General features: G+C 37.5%; 1 protein-coding gene and 2 long non-coding RNA genes across 6 annotated transcripts; 1 reads left to right on the forward strand and 2 right to left on the reverse strand.

Moving 5' to 3' along the window:
- Nucleotides 1-246: 246 nt before the first annotated feature.
- On the reverse strand, nucleotides 247-16,304 carry LOC105736127 (uncharacterized). Of its 4 annotated transcripts, none has more exons than XM_086906355.1 (5): nucleotides 16,181-16,304; nucleotides 8,585-8,687; nucleotides 8,426-8,511; nucleotides 6,847-6,951; nucleotides 247-3,929 (listed from the first exon to the last, which is right to left on the reverse strand). In XM_086906355.1, exons 1-5 carry the CDS (start codon nucleotides 16,224-16,226, stop codon nucleotides 1,252-1,254), a joined length of 3,018 nt encoding a protein of 1,005 aa, XP_086762481.1. In that variant the 5' UTR covers nucleotides 16,227-16,304; the 3' UTR covers nucleotides 247-1,251. The 4 variants fall into 4 exon arrangements, with proteins under 4 accessions (XP_086762481.1, XP_086762485.1, XP_086762497.1 ...); XM_086906359.1 differs by lacking the exon at nucleotides 16,181-16,304 and adding an exon at nucleotides 12,700-14,162; XM_086906371.1 differs by lacking the exon at nucleotides 16,181-16,304 and adding an exon at nucleotides 12,196-12,538.
- Nucleotides 16,305-19,292: 2,988 nt separating this feature from the next.
- Nucleotides 19,293-20,464, forward strand: LOC147658797 (uncharacterized). Its single transcript, XR_015291642.1, has 3 exons — nucleotides 19,293-19,573; nucleotides 19,887-19,984; nucleotides 20,308-20,464. It is a non-coding gene; the product is annotated as an uncharacterized LOC147658797 (long non-coding RNA).
- Nucleotides 20,465-20,600: 136 nt separating this feature from the next.
- On the reverse strand, nucleotides 20,601-22,047 carry LOC147658798 (uncharacterized). The gene is made up of 3 exons (XR_015291641.1): nucleotides 21,891-22,047; nucleotides 21,624-21,816; nucleotides 20,601-20,857 (listed from the first exon to the last, which is right to left on the reverse strand). It is a non-coding gene; the product is annotated as an uncharacterized LOC147658798 (long non-coding RNA).
- Nucleotides 22,048-24,587: the final 2,540 nt, after the last annotated feature.

Here is a 24,587-nt window from a genome sequence, read left to right on the forward strand (position 1 = left end):
GAATTCATCTTAAAAAATGACGAAGGAAAAGGTTGCGCGCACTTTAACCTAAAACTTTTGCACTTTGTCGTGAATCGATTAAACGGGCAACGAGTCACGAGCGTGGCTTGATGTATCGATGTTGTCATGGCGAACAAACGATATCCAATGCGGTACGCGGAGAAGTATTCATCGCATTCTCGAGAGTTGTATCGAGATCTCGAAGCTCGGTGGGAATGGATGGGTCGAATGAAACGAAACGAAGGATTTTTCGCAATTTCGAAAGGAAATGTGTGTATTTAAAAATCGTCGAAACGTATGCGTGTACGCGTCGTTGTTACATAAAGTTACACAATTCTTCGATATATATTACAATATTCGTAATCGCATCTAATAGGATAAAGTTTTTCGAAACCCTCCTATTTCCTCGTCGTTCGATCGGGTTAGTTTAGAAACGGCGAGCAGCGACACGTTCGGTTTCCAATCGAATTCAATTATTCTCGATCGGTCACGATATATATCCGTTCTATACACAGTAGTTACAATAGTATTTCGTCTTAAAGCCTTAAAAGGGAAATATTACGAGTAATTTATATACTATATATATATATATATATATATATATATATATATATATATATACTGTACGTAGCGTTAGTTTTTCTCGAGAGTATCCTCGAATGAAAAGTTAATCGATGCAACCTCTTCTTCCCTTTCTTGTCAACTTATTTTCGATCTCGAGGGAGGAAGGAGGACAGGTTTTATTATCGATTTTTCACGCGCGATCTCAAATTCGCTCGATCGAGGATGAAAGAGGGATAAAAGAGAGGGGGGAGGGGGAGGGGGAGGGGGGGGAAGAAAGAAAAAACGGCATCGCATCACAGATCTCGTTTTTAAATTCTAAAAAGTTTTAACCCTTTGCGCTCGTCATTTATATTTCAGAATGTTACCGTCAATCAATTTCGAAAATTTTTTTTCACATTCAACATCAAAATGAAAGTTTTTTTTTTTTTTTTTACTAAAAAAAGATTTGACAGATACAAAATTAATTTTATCCGCATCTCAATCCCTTGATCGGTGAAAATCCATATATATATTTATTTTATTTTATATATATACACACACACACATTTAAGCAGAAAATAAAAGAAAACATCGTAACAAGAGTTCGTAATAAGTGTTCGTAATAAATATATGTATAACGATGGATAACAACACAGCAGGAGTGCAAAGGGTTAATTTTAAATCGCTAGAGAGAAACCATCCCCCTCCTTACATCTTCCCCTCCAAAGTTTCGTTCTTCCTCCGAAACGATCTCTCCAAAATCGCCTTCTCCTCCTCCTCCTCCTTCCCGCTCCCAGTCGGCCGTGGCTCGATCAAACCCCCCAAAACGGCCTCCACGTACTCCTCCCTCCCCTCGTCGGTGTTCAAGGAGAAGCCTAACGACGGTACGAACTCCGTCTTCACCACCGTCTTCTCCTCGTCCGTTCCCTTCGTGGTCGTCGTGGTCGTCGTGGTCGTCGTGGTCGTGGTCTCGGTCGAGGAGGAAGTGGTGGCCTCCTCCGTTCCATCGAGGAAATCGATCGCCCTCTCCTCCCAGGGAAGATCGAAGATCGAGGGGCCGCCGTTCCCCGCGTAGAGCGGCTCCCTCAAATTCTCCAACCGCTCCAGAATCTCCCCTTTCGATCGGCCGATCGCCGACTCCGTCCAACTCTCTCCCCCCCCGTTCGACTTTCCCGTGGCTCGAGAGGACGTGGCGGACAGAATGTCGTACAGAATTCGCGTGCGAGCGCTCAGCTCCTCTTCTTGCTGTTCTTGCTGCTGCTGTTTTTGTTGTTGTTGTAGTTGATGCTGCTGTTGTTCTTGTTGTTGTTCTTGTTGCTGTTCTTGTTGCTCTTGTTGTTGTTGCGGTTGTTCTTGTTGTTGTTCTTGTTGCTCTTGTTGTTGTTGCGGTTGTTGTTGTTGCGGTTGTTGTTGTTGTTGCGGTTGTTGTTGCGGTTGTTGCGGTTGTTGTTGTTGTTGTTGTTGCTGTTGTTGTTGTTGCGGTTGTTGCGGTTGTTGTTGTTGTTGCTGTTGTTGTTGTTGTTGTTGTTCAAGGTCGAAGGAGAAGGAGAACGGTCGAGGGATCCGGTCGAGCTTCAACAGCTCGGACATCAATCGTTGAAGGCTTATCGCGGCCTTCGTGGTCCTGCTTCCGTCGGTGGAATCGTTCGATCGATTCACGGATTCGATCGTCTCCAACTCGCTCGAGTTCCCCTTCCCCTGGGGCGCTACCTGTTCGCGCTTGTCCAGAGTCGGCCGTAGATAAGGCGAGTTATTGTTGCTCTCTGCAACGGTTTCCTCGATCCTCTCCTTCTTTTCCACGGTGACGACGCTGTTCGACGCGTCCTCGTTGTAATCATCCTCCGCTCCCTCGCTCGCCGTGGTGGTCGGCTGCGTAGAGGATTCGAACGATGGCGTCTCGAACTCGATCGAATCCTCCTCCTCCTCCTCCTCCCTCGACGAAGGGGCCTCCTCCGATCGATCCTGGCGAGGGAACAACACAAGGGAGGACAGCAGGGGCTTGGTGGTTGCCTGGTAATTGGATACAATCCCGTCACTGCTCGTCGTTCCTTCCGATTCCTTCTCGTCCACCGAATAATTGCGGACGAGGCCGAGCTCGGTGGTGGTGGTCGGGTAGAATTCGTCGTCGAGGGTCGACGAGGAGGAGGAGAAATCCGGCACGTTTATTCGAAATTCGGAAGAAACGTTGGACTCGTTCGTGGGAAGATTCGTGGTTGCCTTTATGACGCTCTCCACGACCACCGAGGGGGGGGTGGTGGTCGAAGGTCGAAGGGAATCGTTCTCACGACTTCTTTGGTATCCTCCCCGCTCCTCGATCGCCTCCTCCCGCCTGGTCGACGCCTGGTATCCCGTGTCCTCTTCCTCGACAAACTTCCCCCCATCCTTCGTTCCGTGCCCGGCCGTCGGATCCTGCCGTTGCACCGAGATCCCTCTGAACGAGTGGCGCAACGCCTGCCCCAGACCGATGCTCCCCCTCGTCTCGAACTCGTCCTCCAACCCGTCCGTTCCGTTGCCGTGATCGAGCAGCCGAAACTCGTAATCGTAACTCTCCTCCTCCCTGGCCGTGACTTTCCTCCTCGAAGGAGGAAGGAGGGCAGGCGGTGTGTTCGCCCTGCTCTGGGCCGAGTGATAATCCGAGCTGTCTATCGCCTGGTCGAGCCTGTTGTACGCGAGGGTGGAGGAGGGTGGTCTGAGGGAAGTGGTTGGCACGGTGGGCGAGTAGAATCGTCTGGTCGTTGTGGTCACGGTCGGCACTGTGGGCGCGTAAGACGGTTGGAACTGGTCGAGCGGGAAGTCGAGGTTTCGACGGCTCGCTTCTTCCTCGAATCGTTTGCCTCCTCTGTGCTCGTATCCGGGCACAGAGTCGATCTTGTGCACTCGAACGATGGGCGAGTCGAGAGGCCTGGTTGAAGAGAATTTCTCTTGGCGGCCTCGATTCGATCTGCCGTCCTTGAGGAGGAGGCGGTAAGGAGGAAGGAAGTCTCGGCTGAAGGAGGAGGGTTTGCGGTGGTCGGGGTCTGGGTCGGTTCGAAGATCGTTGAGGGAGGAGTCGACAGGCGGGGGGGAGTAGTCGGGTATCCTCGCTCTCTGGTAGTCGACGATGGTTCGATCCGGATCGACCAGGCCGTCCTTGGTCACGTCTGTCCCCGAGCGAAGGCTCATCATGGCGTACGCGTTCCGGATCATCTCGTCGTCGTCCTGCTGGTAGCTGTCCCTGTTCACGTCCACGTATTTGCCGCTCGACGAACAGTCGACTTTGGTCCACCAGTCGCAGGTGAGCAACTTTTGACTGAACGTCGAGCCTATCGGGCACAGGAACGAGGAGACCAATACGTCGTGGCACACGTGGAACACCTGGCATCCCGCCACCTCGTCCGCGTAGTAACCTGGGAACCAAGTTTTTTTATCTATTTATCTATCCGTTGGAAAAGGGGTTGATTTTTGGAAATATTGAGAAATTTTAACACTATCGAGTTACCCCTTTGCGCTCGTATTTATATTTAAAAAGGCTACCAATCAATCTTTTTCTTCGTCGTTCGATCAAAATGAAAACAGTTTTTGAAAAATGCATAAATTTTATGCTGCATCTCAATCCCTTGATCGGTGAAAATCTGTATATATATATATAAAGGAAAACATCGTAACGAGAGTTAAAACATAATACTAAATATATATATATATATATATATATATATTTATGATGATAAAACGTAGGATGGCGATATACGAGTACAAACGGTTAAAATTGGTCAATCTTTTTTTTTTTTATGACCGAACGCGTTCTTTCGTTCCCCTGTTTTTAATTAAAATAACGATGGAACGAGCGATGTTTACGTTCGTTACGTAAAGAACACGAGGAGTCGTTCCACGTCGTATACGCCTCTTCTCTCCTTTCGAATTATCTAATAGCGACCGATTTCTTCCGCGAAGAGAGGAGTGGACTTGGACATTTCGATCGATTTCATTCGAATACGCTCGCCGCGATTCGTGTCGATATGAAAGGATACGAGAAATGGTCGATCTGTTGTTAAAGGGGATAAAGAAAAGATATAGATAGAAGAAAATTTAACTTCAACGGACGAGGATAGATTATGGAGAAATGATTCATTTTCGTGCTCGTGAAACCATCACTTTCCCATCAACTGGGATATACGTGGCAGGTTGGAACGTTGGCAGAACGCTGAAAGTAAACGAGGAGCTTAGCTTTGAAGAGAATCAAATGGATCGAATTTCTAGCAATGTTTTTTTCTTCTTTTTCACTTTCGGATACGACCGGATTGTGAATCGAGTTGAATCGATGCAAATCTTTTAAAATTCCTTTTTTAAAAAATTAGACTTTTTCGTTCATTTTTCATTGTAATAAAATATGATAGAATATTCGAAGAATAAACGAGAAATTTTTTAAATTCGTCCGAGTTAAGGATCTACTCAAATTCCATCCAATTACTTTTTTCACCGACCCTAAAATGTCGAACGATTTGCACTCATCCCAAGAATAACAGAATGCCGAGCTTCGCGAACATAGATCGCTTCGTCCCGGGATTCGTTCGAATTATCCGATTACTGGCCTTTTATCCCATTGTCGGTTGCCCGCTTTCGCCGATATTACGTTGTTTCTCCGCCGATCTCTTGACAATCTGTACACAACGTTGCCGGCAGATATATTGCACAATGAAGAAACTATGCGCGTAACTACGCTACCACGAGCATCAACTTTTCTCCGCCTTTTGAAACTCGTTCAAATATCTCCCCAACCCCATTTATACGAATATAATACGTCGTCGTCAAAGTGGACAAAACCGTTATTGTTCTCACGTGAAGACGAAATTGCGAAAAATAAATCGTTATTTATTCTAAAAGAGGAATTTATATTTTTGCCCTGGAATCGATGTATATACATATATGCGTATATATTATATTACGTGCAAATAAGTAATTATTTCTTGTTCGTGGCGCCATCTGAAACAGCGTTCTTCTGTTTTTAAGAGGAGTCGCGACGAGCGCTCTAAAAGTTTTCAGTCTTGTGCGACGATTTCAAGGGAAATGGCGTACGAGAAGCGTCGTTCGCGTCGCTGTTTACTCTTTGCGTTCTGGCTTAGGAGATCAACTGTTGAAGCTATTGAAACGGTTTGTGCGCGGCACTGGGAGAGAACGCTGTATCTTACGGAACATGCGAAAAGTCATAGCGAAGATTTAAAGCCGGAAATTTTAATTTGGAAGACGACGATCGTTCGGGTGCATCGAGAAAGTTCTATAACGACGAGTCGAAGGAATCGCTCGACGAAAATTCGATCCAGAAAAATTGGGAAACAATTGAGTAACTTTGTACTTGATTTATGTAATAAAATCTTGAATTTAGAAGGAAAAAGAGAAGCAACTTATTTGCACACTTAATACGAATAACTCTATGAGCGTCTGCGTATCTTTAAATATTTCTTGGACAGTCGATCCTTGCCAAAATTCGTTGGATACTTTTGATAGAAGGGAGAATTATTTCCTAGAATCTGAACGATAGTATAAGTTTCACTTATGTCTTACGCTTATACAGAAAAGGCGGCCATTATCTTCGTCTCTTTGATTTTTCGTCTACGCGTAAATATGTTTTAAGGTTATAAAGTCTTGATAATCTTAGTTTCGAAGAAAATCGAGTACGAACCGAGCGCAATTTTTACTCGTAATTTTCTATCCGATATTCAGATTCGTATAACAATTCGTTTGTCGAATCTCTTGAAACATTGTATTCGAATCGACTCGCTCGTTTTCGCGAGAGAAAAGAGACGAAGATTCATCGAGGCACTCGGCCGCCGAGTCGAAGATAAACACGTTACCTTTCGAGATATTTGCCTTTCCAGGTGGAAAGTACGCGGGCAAACATTTTCGCGGGATTTTTTTCTGCGACAAGTTTCACCGAATCGCTGAGTTGTGACCTATTGCAAAACCGAACATCGAGTGAATCGCTGCACGTGCCTCCCCCGGCCGCGTGAGAACGATCCTTGACATCGATGCCGCGCGTGGAACGGCGTGAAACACGTGTAACAATGGTAATCAATCGTACGATAGACGGACTCGACGCATCGTTTCCACCTCCGAGCCGAATATTTGCGTATTTTCATCGATATCGTCGCACGTAATTTATTTTTAATTAAATCTAAATCGTGTGTGTGATATTTTCAGGACGCATCAAACATCCGTAATTATATTTAATTATATTTTAAAATTAAAAAAAAAATGCTTGCGTATATATATGGATGGAAAGAAGGTGGAGATTGAACGTGGTTAATGAATAAATATAATTCCATTCACCTCGTGATCGTCCCTCGCACGTGAATCCCGTCTGAGGAAGCGTCGTGTATGCCGGATAATCGATGCCTGGCTCTCCCGGCACGTTCCTCCTGATATCTGACAAATCTGAAAGAAAGAAAGAAAAGCAACGCAGAACCGTCGATCAATCGTGAATGTATGGATAAAGATTATCGATTATGGGCGCAGAAATCTCGTAACACGTTAAATAAATAAATATCAGGTGAGCATTTGATTTGAACTTTGAGGCTAGGAACTATAATCGAGGACGATATGCATCCTGCATATCGAGAACGAAAGGTGTATATCTCGAATTACGATTGTAAATGTTACGTTTATTACGAATATAATACGTCGAATTATCCGAACGGTTAAACCGATAAAACGAAGAAAAAGAGAAAGAAGGAAAAACGATCGTTGGTTTTTAGATTAGAAAGAGCGATAGAAAGAGTCACGTGACGTGCGATACGTGAACACTATTGGTGGAGGAGGAGGAGTCAAGATCAAGCGAAAAGGACCTCGCTCGAAAGGATAATCGAGCGCGTTGTGACATTTAGAAGGATGCGTTTACTTGACCGGAGACGTGATTTCCTTCTGTCGCTATTTTTCCTTTCACGCCATCGTCGATAACGTTCCGAACATCTCATTTGTATTACCGACCGAGCAGATTTGACGAACGATCCGTTTCTCTGGGCGGAGAAAGGGGAATATATAATGGAAAAGAAAATCAATTTGCAACACTGTCGTTCGTCGCGATAATTGACGAGTTGGCAAACAATAAAATCGGATGGCGGAATAGTAGGATCGTTAACAAGGGAACAGGATCGTTAACCATCTTGTGTAAAGTGATTTTACGAGAATGGTTAATTAATGAAATGTAAAAGTGTCAAGGAGGAATCTCTCTCTTCGTTCATATCCCAATATATCCCAATATATGAAAAATAATATTGAATCTCTCGTTAAAACGAGTCGTATAAATCGCCGTTTAAAAAAAAATAAAAAAGAAAAAAAAATTCTCATTAACGTTTCTCGTAACATTTTATAACTTCAGATTTTATTCTTCATTCTTTTTACAATCACTTTGTCGGTTTCATTGTTCCGTACGCCGACGATTAATTTACATTCAACGTCGTTTTTGTCCATCTTTTTTTTTTTTTTTTTAACGTCAAATAATTCGAGGCGAAGGATCGATAAAGAGAATGTTAATCCTGCTAAGGCGGTAATATTATTCATCTTTCCTTCTTTACACGCGACTAATTACACAATTGACACCGATTCCAATGATCGATGTAATCTTTTACCGCCGACACTCGCTTGTCTCAAAATAAAATAAAATTTTCAATCGTAAATTGCACAATTTTTAAACGTGACATCCTAACGAATGCGGTCGATGCATTTTATTCCAACTGGTTCATACTTTACCGAGTTACTTTCAAAATTAATAAACGTGTATATCTCTATTTAGTTAATTCCATCGATGGAATCAGACTAGATTGACACGTTAAAACTCGACTCGACTCGAGGAATTTGAGCACAAGAAAAAAAAAAAAAGAAAAGAGATGGAACAAGTCGAAATCTCTACCTGTTTTCTCCTGATAAGGATTGTACTGGCCACCAGCGGATCCAAAGCTGTCGAACGCGCCCTCTTCTTCCGGATCGAAGTATTTCCTGAAACGAGATCGTTGCTTGTTAATGGTTAATGGACACGCGTCCGCGCCAATACGCGAAACGAGCGCAATACCTCCCCCTTGTCCCATCGATGGCTCTTCGTGACAGGAAGCTCCTCCTTGGAATTTCATGTTCAAGACTGGCGTGAACGTTGCACAAGACCAGCATCACGAGACCTGTGCAAACAGGAGTGCCGTGCATACACACACACGCGCGCGCGCGCGCATGCGCGAATACTTAACGCTTTTCGACGTAAATGCAATCGTTTTCCCACCCATTTCTCCGCCCTTCTTTATCTACTTTCTTTATCCGTTTCTATCCCACTCTTTTTACGACAGCAGCAATAAACCAGCTTCTCATCTCCTCTGTGTATGCGACCCTATCATTTTTCATCAATTCCATTTTCGAACGAATGGACGAAAGCGCGACGTTTCTATCCATCACATATTCATCACCTTGATCGCATCCGATCGATATCGAATCGCGAGAAATCACCAAAAATAAAGCGAAATAATAGCGTGATCGATCCATCGATCGATCAAGTTCGAAAGTGGACGAGCATAACTCGTTCAGAGAGCATAGAACGCTCGTTTGCACTCGAGTGCTATTCCATCTCGAGCATATTCGCGTTCGAATGATAGGAGATGACTGGGCAAAATTATTTTTTTTCCCCCGTTTAGAAAGGAGATTTAACTTTTAGAAAACGATACTGCTTTTTATTATAATTTATTATTTCGTTAAAAATGTGACTGAATATATAAAAAAAATTAGTGTAGAATAAAATAGAAAATAGATATATGAAAAATTTATGTGACAAATATTTGTGATTTGAATTTTCTAACACAAAGTAACTTGCTTAACTTTAATTTACAAAAAAAATAAAAATAAAAAAAAACTTGCCAATCCGTGTTAATAAAAGTTGAAAAAATCCGAATGGTTTTTTAAAATTTCTTCTCGAGTGTCTGCGATTGCGGAAGATTCGTTAGCATCGTTCGATGATCGACTTTCGCCGTTAACCGGTGTTAATCGTTCGTTCCACTCGTGACCAACGATCGAAGATTATTCAAATCGCTGTAATTTTCTCACTTGCTCGATCAAAACGATCGATCAGGTTATCGATCGGTTCTAAAATCAATGATTTCGTAAAATACAGCCTATTTTGTTTAATGTCTCCCTTATTAGAACCGTGTAATAGCACAGAGTTGGTTAATTTATTCGAGAAACAGGTTATGGTGTCTCGGTATCAATGGCAAGTCGATGAAAAGATCGTGATTTACTATAGGATTCTTTCGTTCGTTTCTTTCACGAAACAAGTTGAAATATCCGATTATCAAATTTGACGAAAAGTCGTTACAAAATTTGAAATTACGCGTTCACTTCCATCAATACTTTGCCTCGATCAATTAATCGATACTTGATATTCGAAAACGAGGTTAAATTACATTTTGACGAGCAAACCTACTTCGATTTTGACGAGAAAAGAATTCTACAATTGTTCTTTGTCAAGCCACAAAATTCATATCTTCGTTTTTCAACTTTGACAATTCAGAAATTTCAGAATAATTTAAGATAATTTGGAAACAGCATCATCGTTCCCTCAACAATCTCTGTTCTTTCCATGCTAATTCTTAATTTCTATTCTCCGTCCATATTTTTATTTCGTCACCGTCGTATTTGCACCAACTGACAACACTGAATTTCTCTGACGCACTCTCTGGTTACTGCAACAAGCAGTTTCCTTCTGTTTCATTACGAAGAAAGGATCCTCACGAATGACGAAATTTTTACTCGCTAACCTATAAGTCCTCCGGCTATAATTTAAGATGTAACGACATGCTGCCATCTAACGACAATAAGATCTCTACCTCGAACCTAAGGAAGATGGAATAGAACACAAAAATACACCTCGTCATTACTCGTCACTAATTATTATTATTCGTTTTTCGAAAAAAATGGAATAAACTGTTACGTTACGAAAGATATTTTTAATAGATAAAAAAGTATCGAGAAATCTTGTAAGAAAAAAAAATTCCAAATTTAATAAGGAATAAAGAAAAGAATTCGAAAAAGAAGTTAATGCGAATCTCGAACGAATCGAAGAAAATTTTAAAACCAAAAATTTATCGAAAATAACAAAGAGATTAAAGGGAATCTCGCGGGATGTTAGATTTTTGGACGATTTCGAGTAGAGAGATCGGATTTTCGACACTCGTATCGAGAAAATGATATCGGAATGGAATGTTAGCCTGGCTCTCGCAAGAGCGTGGCGCTTTCTCGCCGCGTAACCCGATTAAAAAAAAAGTATAGCGCGGAGCGGTGTGATTGGGAATGCGACATAACGGGATCACGCGCGGTGGGAGGGGCAATTATCGTTAGAGGGATCGAAATTGCACGGATTCCACGCGAATCTTTGTTCGAGAGATAAAAAGAGAGATCCTCCGCTCGCGGTAGCGATGTTGGCATTAAAAAGATGAGCGCAACAAAGGTCAACATGGTTGGATGGTTTCGAGGAGAGGAGAGGAGAGGAGTCGTGGATCGTGAAAGACCAGAACGTTTACTTACGTTTTCACGTTTTAAAAGTCACTCGTTTTGCTATTTTAATTACAGATATCTCGTTACGTGTATATATATATATGTATATACGTATTTCCGCTTTTTTAATCTTCTCGTGATATTCATTTTTCGATATTGTAGAATTTGATGAGTTACACTTGGGCGAGAATTAAACATAACTCGAAATATACTTGTTTATACAATATTGTTAATGATTTATCAAATTTATCGATCAATTTTCAAATAAGTTTTCGTTAATTAAAAACTTAACCAAAAGCGGTTTAATCAACGAGTTTTAAACGCGATGTTTGGAGGAGGGGCGATCGAATTTCTCTCAAGTAACGAGAAATTTCGACAGCGAAAATTTCAATTTCTGTTTTATCTAATCCATTGTGACGATCTGCGTGTTACGTACTTCCGATCGATTGAATACCCCGTTCATTCGTACAATCGTAACAGAATTTCGTTGTGAATAGGCTCGTGAGAATATATTTGCGTGTTCCCCGTCTCGTGGAATTTATGAATCATCAGAGATTTCACTCGTTCGTCCGATGTACGATGTACGTGGAAAAAAATCGGGGATGCAAATCGGAACGCGTTATACGTTATCGTGTATAAATCAAATATTTCAAAATTCGTATATCGTATAGAGATCGATTGTTTCGCCAATTTATAACATATATGATATATATGTATATATACATATATACAGCAACCGAATGCCAACCAGTATAAATCACACACCCACGTAAGAACTTTTATAGAATCGAAACAATGGTTTTACGATCACGTCGAGGCTTCGTGTCATTTTCGAATTCTGTACGAAAGAAGAATATCGATCGAAAATGATAAAAAATTGATGAACTGGAAGAAGATTCGTTCTTCGTTATTCGTCGTAAACACCTACGATGAACTACTTTTCCACTGCCCTTGAAAATACACCGTTTATAATTAAACGACTCGAAGGAAGAAGAATCATCATCAACATGATCGATATAACGTATATAATCATTGAAACGTAAGAAGAAGAAAAATCAATCATAAATTGAGATCCATCGTATTATTATATACCGTTACACACAATATCCCTTTCCTCTCCACTTTTCCTTTCAATCGCACTCTCACGAATACCTTTTTTATCCCGATACAGGGACAGATATTTGCTTAAAGCAAAAAAAGAGAATCTAGATCAAACTCGTTAACGTTTTTCGCGAGTAAAAACTAAACTCGATCCTGTAAATCCGATACATATCTGTGGATCCGAAACCGCAAACTGCACACACTCGGAACTGGAAAGTGGGAAAGAACGCGAGTCCACCACCGTTGCGCGATCGAGGACAACGAGGAGAATCGATCGAAGCGAGCATCGAGCGTAGATCTAACGCTCGATGGAAAAAAGACTGCCGCGCGAGTCGAGATACTGGCGTTTCGAGACGTATATTCTTTCTTCACGCCACCACGATCGATGGACGGACAACTCTTACCTGTTGCGCGGGTAAAACGGACCGGGTTAAAGGAAGGATCGAAGCGGGGCACAGCCTCGAATCGGCTCCCGTTTCGTATCGATCGAACGAGAGCGGAGCAGAGCGGAGAGACACGATCGAAATTCGAGATCCGCGTGGTCGTCGCACTTACACAGAGCGGGCAGCGTGGTCGGCATTTTCTCGCGCGTTGCATCAGTGTGTCCCGGTGATGTGAAGCGTCCGACGTCGAACGTCCGGCCGGCCGATGTACCAGCCGATGCACTGCGAGCCTGCTACGACCACCGATCTCCTCCCAACGGCTCTCTTCTTCCAACCTTCTCGACCGGGAGGAAGGGATCCGCGCGCCTCTTACCTTTCTTCTTCTCCGCTTTCCACCTCTCGCGCATCCCTCTCCGATCCCACCATTTTTCCCGCTCCTTAAATCCTTTTCCAAATTTTTCCCTCCTCGAGTTTTTTTCTTTTTTTTTCTTCTCGATTTTTCTCGTTCCTTATCCTCGAATTTCATCGAATCTTTTTCCTTTTTTCACACTCCTTAAATCCTTTTTCAAATTTTTCCCTCTTTTTTTGTTTTTTCTCTCTCGATTTTTCTCGTTTCTTATCCTAAAGTTTCGTCGAATTTTTTTCCTTCTCGATTCTTCCCGCTTAAATTTTTCCCTCCTCGAGTTTATTCCTTTTTTCGTTCTCGAATTCTCGAGGTCGCGATCGATATCGTTCGAGTGGAAAGCGTCGCATCTGCCGTTTTCGTTTCCACACGTTTTGGATTGCCCGATCGACGGCGAGCGTCCCAGGTGCTGCGCGGAATCAAAATGGAAAGTGGAGCGTACCGATAATGTTATAGCGAGGCGGTCGTCCGTTGAAACTCGATCCTTTGTTTTGTTTACGTTCCTCGGTCGACGTTTCGACGAGTATTTGTAAATTTTCGAGAAGAGTACGATAAAGTTGCCTCTTCCCCAAGAGGACGAAGAGGTTAAAAATCGAAGGAAGCGATAAATCTCAAGTTTCATTCCTTTCCACGAAAGAGCGAATAAGGCGTGCACAAAGGAAACGAAACATCTTTTTACATTCTTTTTCTCTTCCACGCTATTTCCATCCTCCGATGGCGGACGAGCAGAGCGTCTCTCTGGTGTATATCGAACGATATCTCGCCGAGTATGTAATTGAAGAAAGAGGACACATTATGTAAATTCGATGACATTGCCTCCGTTCTGCGCGCCTCCACTTTCTTCCTTTCTTTTCTTCCTCCTCCTCTCTTTCTCGTACTCTCAAGCTTCTGCCCTTTGCTTCGTTTATTTTATTTTATTTTATTTTATTTATTTATTTATTCGTTTATTCCTCGGTGTTATTTGTCGTCTTCTTCGAGTCTTCAGTTTTAAATTTACCCGGTTGGGATAAATCGAAGAACGTGTGATTTTATCACGTTTATCGTCGTTAATTATCATTTAATCGCGCTAGGGAAAAAAAAAATAACGATCCATTGTTCGTTCGTTATTTATGATACGTTAGAAAGATACGTAGGATTATATTTTATAAATCGTATGCGTAATTTCGAATCTCATGTTTTAATCATTTTCTATTTATCATCCTGCTGGAAGATAAACTTTAGATCCATAAGTATTCGAGGCATCCACGAGCCAGATAAAATCTAAATCTGACTTCGAGCTTTCCACTTTTCTAATTTTTTTCCCCGTTTCTTCTCGATCCACCAAATATTCTTCTCTCTCTCTCTCTCTCTCTCTCTCTCTCTCTCTCTCTCTCTCTCTCTCTCTCTCTCTCTCGATTCGAAAAGCTACTTTCCGCTTACGTAATCCCCGTTTTCTGCCTTTCCTCTTCTCTCTCTCTCTCTCTCTCTCTCTCTTTCTCTCTCCATCATCGATCGTCCGTGCCCTCTTCTCGTTATCGATCGGCCAGTTTCAACTCCTTTTCGAGTCACCGATCTCTGCCTTCTTCGATCGCGATTCAACCGGCCGGCGATAGTCATCGATCGGCATCTCAATTAGGATGCGGCATCCGTGTTACGCACAGCGTAATTGCATCATCGACATACACAACGCTTGTTACAACGAGCTTGGAGAATTTTCTCGTTTCTTCTTTTTCTTTTTTTCTTTTATCGAAAGGGTTCGACGAATTCGAAAAATTGATCGAAAAGAAAGAGAGGGGCGATCGTTCGAAAAATTGAACGGGGGGGGGGGGAAAGGTTCAAGGACGATGAGCGGTGCCGATCCTCGAAAGAATGGGAACCCAACAGTTGTTCGTTACTCGTCGAGAGAACGAGAAGCGAGCATGCTAATGAGCTCGATTGGAAATTCTTTCCACGTGAAGATAAAATGTATAAATAGAATGAATTATTATCGAATTATCACTCGATACGATAACTGGATATTTTTATCGATTATCGATCTTTTAGTAAATATACACTTATCCGTTTTCAATTTGTCAAGGTTTAGTCTTTTCATTCCTCGAATTGGTAGAATTTAAACGTTCGTTGTAGAAACGAGATGTAATTGTTTGACATCCGTATCCATATCGATCCTCGTTTCTTTTTTTTTTTTTTTTTCTTTATTATATCGCACATCGGATGTTAATGCTGAAATAATGATACTTTCTATTTTACAGTACAAATGGGTCTTTGCCAACGATCCTTTGTCCATTTTATTTTATTTTTTTTATTTTTTTTTTCCTTTTATCCTTAAAAACAAGAAGACCATAAAAAAAATGATTAGGTAACGGAATGATGTACTTTCACAAGGATTCCAAACTCTTTTGTATCTTGCATCAAATTCGCCTCTCGTGGAACCTCCTATTACTTTTGAAACCAGGTCCAATGGGATGATTGTTTGGACGACTTGTTCCTTCGCGCGTGGAAGACGCGACACGAAAGCAAAGCAACTTCGTTTTTTCTTTTCGAACACCTCAAACCACAAATAATGATAATAAATCGAGAAGATCGCGTTCAACCGATATCCATTTCCTAGAGATTCGTCATATTTCATCCGTAGAAGAGCACTCTATTCGAGTAACGGGAGCTTGAAAACAATCCTCTCTCTAATGGAGAGGATTCGCGATTTGTCTCGTGGCAAACCAACGTATTCAAACGCTGCGGGATATTCGACGGTGAGTTGTCCAATTAGCGAATCGCAAATCGGTGTAAACTGTCTTAACGATCGGGCAAACTCCGTGGAGCAAGATCCGTAACGTAACTTGACGATGGTTGTAGAAGGATGAGGAAAATCGAGGTGCTCGAGAGTAAAAGAATATATTGCGTCAAAACCGATTGTGGGATCCTAATTAAAAAGATGTTTTTATGTCGTTTTAATTAACCATCGAGCGGTTTTAACTACGATCCTTGGCACGGTTCGCTTGGATAAAACGCGGTAAGATGTTAAGCAGAAACGGTGACATTTCCGAAGTGAGGCTTTTCTCTTTTTTTTTTTTTTTAAAGAGAATTGTAAAGATGATAAAATTTCACGGTTGAAAAATTCGTTATGGAAATTTGTAAAAACTTTGAAAATCCCCTTTGGAAAACATAGGTTAGGTTGGCGCGAGACGAATGGCCGCGTCTCTCGAGCTGCCGGTGACGCAATCCGGGTATAATAAACGTTTCGCGGTGCATTCCGTGGCGAAGGAAACGGTACCGTTTTCTGCGTGAAAGCAATCACGTGGACTTTTGTCGTGGACCATCTCTCGGTGGTTGGCGCGCAGGCGAAAGGACGGACGAGCGACTCTTCTTCTCCTCGATTGTGCTGCTACGGTATCCAACGTTACGCGAGAAACGTTGCCGTTCTTCTTCCACTTTACCAACCGAAGGGAATGGTAGAGGGGGAATCGTGAGCAGCGAGCACGCGCCTCCTCTCTTCCGTTTCCACGTGAATTTCGTTTTGTCCTCGAGCGAAACGCTTCTCGTATGCGAGTTGATACGAATCGTTACGATTCATGAATCATTTTAGAATTATTTATGGGATACTGGATGGATAGATGGATGGATGGATGAATGGAAGTGTATGGATTGTATCACGATAATAGGATTTAGCAACGTCGAGTTTCTTGCTTAATTGTCTGTGAAGATGCGGATAATCGTCGCGATTATTATTATTATTATAATTTGCGTGTAAATTTGGTGGTCGAGTGACTCTTGTGTCGCGAGACAGAAGCAAAAAGAACAAAATTATAGATCTGTATACAAAATTGTATTAAAATGTTTAATAGCTAATTTCCATTGAGACATTGCATTATTTTATTTTATCGGCGAGGATGATGACATTTATGAGCTATTTGAAAAATTCGAAATTGCTTCTCGGTATCCCATTATTAATTAAGATAATAATAATTCGTTAAAATTAATGACCGATCAATAAAGAAAAAAGAAGATACCGAGAGAACCACTGTTTGCCTGTTATTGAATTCTTATTGAGAAAGGTCGCTGCCTAGTCTTTTTCTCGTGAATGACCTCCAGAGGTTGGAACGAGGCCAAAACGAAATTCGATGTGTCCCGGATGAAGGGAGAAAGTTGTTTTTGTCATTCCAGATCACAATGGCGCCACGACAGATTCTTCAACGATTACAAAATGATCCATACCACCTTCGGCGTAACTTCCGTCCTATCCAAAATCTTCTAAAACGTATACTCTTTTCTCGTTTTGTTTCTCAACAATCTTTCAACAGATTTTTCGTTGAAACCTCAAATTCGTCAGAAGCAGGCATAATCTCGGGTTAAAGATCGCTGAGCTGTCGAAATGCAATTGACAGGAAAAAATATTTCTAAAATTTTAGAAATTTCGAGAGAAACTGTGCAATTTTTTTTTCTTTCTAAGAATTTTGAGAGAGAGACACACGTGACAGTATTCAACGAGCTAGCAAATCATTAAAACGTGATTATTCGATCGATGCTATTAATCGTTAATATTTACGAATTTGTTTACGCGCAATTTAATCTTCCTTTTACTTGCTTGATTGGGTAACGAATGTGTCGTCATGTTCTTACGCCAACATAGGAAATACGATTTCTAGAAGATAATTAGATTAATAAATGCACCGAGGAAAAATTCCTGTCATTTCAATTTAATTTTAATGATACTTATTGGAATATTTTTTTAGAATTTTTCTTTTTTCGTCCAATGGAATAAAAGTTACTGAAACGTGGATATAAAGTATTTCAAAAGATCGTGATTTTGAAAATTGTGAAACTCTATGTGTGATTAATTCAACGTAGTGATATTTACATAAATTTAGAAATGTTACGATAATTCTATTAACCTACTAAACTCAACCTGTATATTTTTAGTTATGTAACTTTTAAGGAATGAATTCGTGATTTCGAAGAACGAGAAACTGTTTTGATATTGTATTTTTGGTAATATTATTCTTTCTTCGGTAAGATTTTAAGAAATTAGTTTTAATAAACGATATATTATGAAAATTTAAATTTCGAAAATTATATATAATAAATAATTTTTAAATTAATCAATTAATTTATAAATTTAAAAAATAAATTTGTGTTAAAGTAACTCGTGTCAAAAAAGTTTTTATCATTCATAGATAATATCACATAATAAGATTTTTATCTATTGTAACAATGAAACAGATTGACGCTTGTGAATAAGAAAAGTATATATATATATTGTTATACTTGCAAAATGCAATTTTAAATAATATACAAAATCGAATGAAAGTAGTTTAGTTTCGATACATTGGTATCGACTGAACTGAAATTGAATGCATCGTATACATTCGGTCGATAATAAAGAATGCCACTCTCGAATCGATATAAACTTGGAACAAAGAAATATTTAAAATTTTTCTTTGTCATACTATCAAAAACTAAATAATATAAAAATGCACAAAAAAATATCAAAATACTAAAAAATATGTATATGTTTATCTAACTAATAACTATAATTAATAATATGTATAATATATATATATATATATGTATAATGACATTAATTGATTATAAAGCAATTGATTGTTAATAATCTGTTTTTATTATAATATATTTTCAATCAACAAATATTCGATATTTAGAAATCTGCAATTAAAGTATTTTATGTTATACTTCAATTTTCGTATTAGAAACAAATATGAAATCGCTCCAACCAATCAGAAAGCTTCTAAGATTCAACGGTTAGACGAATTAGTGTTCATGACTCTGTTGTCAATGTCTGTTGAGAAACGAACTCGCGTTATACCGGTACAGATACAGTGTATAATTACGTGGAATTTTACGCATTTTTTAGTAATTTATAGATTATTAGTGCCTTTGTTTAATTAATATGTGTGTGTTTAATTATTTATCAAGTAATGTTATACTAAAATCGAATTGTCTTTTGAACTGTTTTGTCGTTTCTCATTGTTCGCGCATTTGACAGTTACCAATTCGTTATCGGTAGTTCGTGTTATAAATATAATTTCAAAGCCGAATTTATATTTAATTATTGCTCTATTTTAATATTGTTTTAATTTTATATATTTGTCTTATATTTTGACTTTTGTTTATGCAGATATATTTATTAAAATGTGCAATAGGTTATTCACATATCACGATTTTTATACGAATGTGGTAAAATTTGAATTATTTTAACGAAAGATATAATAATTAATATAAATTTCTTTTATCTTTTTCATATGGAAATAAAAGTAATTATATAGATTAGATCAATAATACTAATCAATTTAATCAATCATATTAATCATTCGTTTTTTCTTCGTTGAATCTATCGATCTTTCGCATTTATCTGTGCATTGTATTTTGTTTTTATTTTGATTTTACTCTTAAAGCTGAGAACGTTTTTTTGTAATTTAGTCTTTTCAAAAATTTTTGTATTTGTCTTGATATTATGGCAATATTTCTTGCAATATAATTTTTTCGATAAATTAGTTTACATTCGTTCATTCACACGTACGACATATTTCGATTTGTTGTCAAATTTCGATTCTCCTTCTGTATTCTCCTTCCAATTCGATAATCGAAATCATAACACGAAATGTTATTCCTCTCTCGACACTCGTGGCGTTTAGACGTTTCGTTTCAGGTACGTAATTAATTTATTGCGTAACATATTTCTATAATTATTCATTAATTTTTTATATATTATTATTTAAGTAGTACGTTTATTCAATAATTTATTGAATATTATTATAATTATAATTCTTCAATGAATAATTTACTCAATTTTCTTTATCCAACAATCTTTTGTATAATTGATGAAATAGATATTATTATTATATTACTTTTTAATAAAATTAAGATTTAAATCTGTTGTTATCTTATTAATATCATATTTTATACAATGTAATTATACATTTTATATATTTACTTTAAAGATTTGATTATTTTTTGTACAGATTAATAATTAACTATTCGGATAACCGACAAGGCGGGAAAAAATTTTCAATATGGACGCTATAATAATTGTTTGACAAAATGATCAATCGGAGAAATGGTAATATTTAATTTCTCGTATCAAAAATAAGATACATAAGATTTTTTATTTTTTTTCATTGAATTACAATATATATTTATAAGGTAATTAATAATACATTAATACATGATTTATTAAGAATATTACAATAAAATATTTTTTATAAAAGAATAAATCATTTAAATTTATTCTTTTACCACCTTCAATTTAAAGCTTTAGAGGAATAAAAGTATTTTCTTTAACAAATGTTTAATAGAAAAAAAAGTAAAAAATCGAAAAAATATTTTACTTTTTTTTTAATCCATTCCTTCTTGCTAATAATTTTTTTCTTTTTTTTTTTTCAGAAAATTGTAACCGCGCGCAATGCGGTCAATAGAGTCAGTGTTTGCTTTGTAATAATATTTTAAATATTTTTTAAAGCATAATATTTTAATTTCAATTTAATTACATTTGCGAAATTAGAATCAGTGTTTGTTCGTTAATTATATATACATAGATGTATTGGTAATTTTTTATTTTTATATTATTTTTTAATATTCGTTTTATTCGATAGTAGAGTCAGTGCTTCAAAAATTTAAAGACTTCATTCATCATACGAAGAGGTAATTATCTTTATGTATTTTCCATCAATTTAGAATCCTGTTTTTTCTTATTTTTTAACGTATAATCATATATACCGTGCTTTAAATTATGTTAATTTTTTTATTACAGTTGCCCATTTTCTCTCATTTGATGATGACTTCATGGTGATTTCACAATAACGATGAGTCAGCATTAATGGCAATGCAAATTCTTCTCATCTAATGGTAAGTCGCATGCTTTTTAGTTCCTCCAGTCATCCAATCATATTGTAGGACAAAAGGTCCGAATCGACACGGGTAACTGATAGTTTACCTAGAATTTTGCACGAGTACAATGACCATGGATATTTATTATATCCTTGATTAATAGCATTTTTTTGTGTATTATTTGTTAGTTTAGGATAGGTCTTCTTGTATACCGCGTTTTTATTAGTTTAAGTTTGTTATAATAATTTGTAAAATTAAATCAATACATGAATATTTGTAAAATGGTCATATGAATAAACATTTATGATAGGAATATTTGAACAAGTAAAAAGTATTGAAATAATTTTAATGATAAATATTTTGTGAATAAAAAAATCGGATTTCATTATAAAAAAGTTTTAATTAGTAATACAGATTAATGCATTAACAATTTTTAATATGTTAAATTTATCACTTTTTTATTGTAAATTTATATAAAACGTAAAGATATTATTTTTATTTTCTACGTGGAAAAATGTAAATTTTATATGCAAGAAGACATTTCGCGACAGGTAAATTTCTAAATCAAGGCAGCACAAGATTTAATCATTGCTTTCGCATTTTCGAAAATGTGCTTTGATGAAGAGATCACCTGAGGATAATTTAATTAATATAATTTCATTTAGAATCAATTATCTATAATTATTGCTAATTATCCTAAATAAAATAATTAGTTGTTTTTAAATATATTTTTAATATTAAAGTAGATTTTTTTTTAATTTTGTGAAATAAAATGTTAAATGAAAAAGTATTAGTCCGTTAGAAACAAAGAACGTATAATAATATCTTTTTAGCTCAGGATTTTCTGTGTTCATTGCCAGGAACTCACTTACGTGCCCAGATGCCACTTGGGTGGGCGAAAGGCCACCATGAGCATGATGATCATTTATAAAAAATTAATAAAAACTTTTTTAGCGACTGACGACGCGTTAGCGTATCGTGCACGACGTATTTTCCACATTGTGTACGTGTACGTGTGATTAGGCTAGTGGAATTGCGTCGTTTATTCGATCGTTATTTCTTTTGCTACAAATAATTTAATCACAATATTAAATCGCAATTAAACACAGCAGATATATATAATAATATTAATAATTCACCAATCTTGAATCTCAAATTACAATGATAAATTTAATACAGAAAATATTCGTATTAATTCATAGATATTCACTAATACAATTTAAATACACGCATTTTCGTCACGTTTAAGGCAATGGTCGCCAGCCATCGTCAATCGATTTCAGGAAAACGATACATAAAAGTTAGAGCGCGAAAGATGTATACCAAACACTCGGAGGCTCTTTACGAGTGTTGAATGCGTGAGAATCGTGAAACGAGTGTGTTGGTGTGCCTGTGTTGCCATTTTTCTTTTAGATATAGCGTCATGCAGGATAGCTGGTATATTTCTGGTGTGTCTGGTTTAACTATAAGTAGGTAGGACCGGGCACGTTGTCATAGTCTTTCAGATCGGGTAGACGCGTTTTCACGTGGCAACCTGTTTCAGGAAATCAAATTTGAAAAATCGAGAGACGACGCCATTTCCAATTTGCTCGTTCTCGAATTTTTCGAACGTTCGAGCTCGAGATTCTGCTATTTTTATTTTTCGTTCGCGATTAAACGAATCTCGAGATCTTTAGATTTAAGTTTCAGCGGGCATCGCGCCCGTAGGAGGAAGACCGAAGAGTCCCGACAAATTGTCGCGAAGAGGGCTGCAACAAATGACTTCTCATTTTTTGGGCTCTTGTTTTTGACCCGAAGAATGGAAAGCTATTGTTATTACTTTTGTCATTGTACTCGTTTTTTAGTAAATTCACGTAGTTGTTGCGTTGTATGACCAATCGCATGCCAGGCCCACCGGATCCTAATCGTCGTAATTGGGCATCGCGATTTTTAATTAGCGTTGCGGTTGATTAAGAACGGGTTGAATTAGAGTTGCGTTGAAACGAGAATCGCGATATAAAATTCTTTTTTTTTTTAAATTTGAATTTATTCTGTGTTACGAGGCACGATATATTCAAATAACTTTTAATTGAATTAGTCAATTTTTTATTATTTTTTTTTTAAATTTGAATTTAAAAATCTTACGATGTATAATATATCGAAGAAGTGGTTTTTAATTTATAATAACACTTAATTTTGTATTAAATTCACATTGTAATTATTGTAGTATTGCGTTGATAAATGATCGCGTTTTTTATAGCGGTGTTGCGTACAAAATTGCCCATATTTTTTTTCCACTTGAATCATGGATAAATGTAATCCTTCTTCTGCATTATCTATCGCAACTGAAAAAGTTGCATAGTGGCGGGTCATACGAAGGCAGCCTCTGATTTGGCTGTGCAATCTTCCGTGCATTAGTGTTGCGTGCAATAATATATAAGTGCACAAAGTAGTTTTATTAAAGTTTTTTCGTAAATAGTTGAAACATTTTATTGACGATGTATCTTCTATCGTTCTTTTTCTTTTCCTTTTTTTTTGATTAAAAATTGCAATAGAACAAAGTATCTCTTCTTTGAGTTTTCTTTGGAGAATTTAATATATTAGAGTTGCGAAATAGAAAAGATATTCCAATCACGGTTTACATTGAGTGGATAATTATTTTGGTAACTTTTCTGGTTACTTTTTCAGGTCACTCTTATTAAGAGTATTTATTATTAAAAATATTAAAGAATATCTTTCAAAATTATGAATAAGTTTACAATATTTCGATAACTTTTTCTTCTTTTTTCATCAGATATAATAAATTATTTTTCAATTATTAATTCAGTTAATTTGCTATAAATTATTAGCATTTGCTAAAAATTAATTATCTCTTATTGAATTTCTCTAATTTTGTTGTACAATTTGTTTCTAGGATCCTTCAACCGAATAAAACAAAAAAAAAATATCTCATTTTTATCATTAAATAAATCTTTCAATTTTTATATAGAGATAGAATCAAAAAAAAAAAAAAATGTGTAGCCATTTGATGAATAGGATTTATAAATTGTATGTACTTAATCCTCAATTCTTCCTCTCGTTAAAAAAGGCATCTTCGCTTTTCATACTCTGATTCAAAGTTTTCCAAAATAACGTTCCTATTTTTCAAAGCCATTTCTAAACTTCCTCCTTCAAAACGATTAAACCCTTGCTAACATTATTTGTCTCATTAGCCATCAATTATCCTTATTTCACTTATGTCGTATAAATCCTTCAAAAATTGTGACAATGTTGGTGGAGTTATGAAAAAAATCTTTTAGATTTTTGACCAGACAGGATTTATAAACGAAATATTTAATTTTTATGCAAGTAGAGATGTGAAAAGAGCTTTTACAAATGTTTGAAAACGTTTAGAACGTTTGTTTCAAGCTCTTTTAAAAGAGTGGAAAACATCAAATGAAATTAAGTGCATGCATAAATCAAGAGGGTTAATTAAGTAGAAGTTAACATATATCGCTTTGTGGGAAGCTTATTTCGCTTTTTAATTATCAATTATTTTTCATTTTCACAATGATGAAAATGTAAAATATTGATAGAAAGTCTCTTAATTCAGATTTTATTTTCAGGTCTAGTCTTCCGCGCCGGTTTTCTTTTCTATTGCGTTGCACAACCGATCAAAAGTTTGAACGTTTTGCAAACGTACACAAAAGGAGGATAGGTCCTCAATTCGCAGCCATTTTCTAAACGATGAGACCTGAGAAATCATTATTATTTAATATACAATATATAATCACTGATATTAATTATACAGTGATACAATTACATATATTTTATGAGCTAATTGGTTGCGAATAGTATAGTTAAATTTATCGATAGAC

The sequence above is a fragment of the Apis florea genome, unplaced genomic scaffold (genome assembly GCF_048593485.1).
Source record: "Apis florea isolate Af1SG1 unplaced genomic scaffold, ASM4859348v1 contig_1615_pilon, whole genome shotgun sequence".
NCBI classification, from domain to species: Eukaryota; Metazoa; Arthropoda; class Insecta; order Hymenoptera; family Apidae; genus Apis; species Apis florea.

Excerpts from the sequence above, each read along its gene's own strand:
- LOC105736127 (XM_086906355.1), bottom strand. The coding sequence starts at position 16,226 with ATGGTCCACGACAAAAGTCCACGTGATTGCTTTCACGCAGAAAACG. Across the intron at positions 8,512-8,584 it reads ATCGATGGGACAAGGGGGAG|GAAATACTTCGATCCGGAAG; the intron begins GTATTGCGCTCG and ends ATCTCGTTTCAG. Across the intron at positions 6,952-8,425 it reads TCCTTATCAGGAGAAAACAG|ATTTGTCAGATATCAGGAGG; the intron begins GTAGAGATTTCG and ends TCTTTCTTTCAG.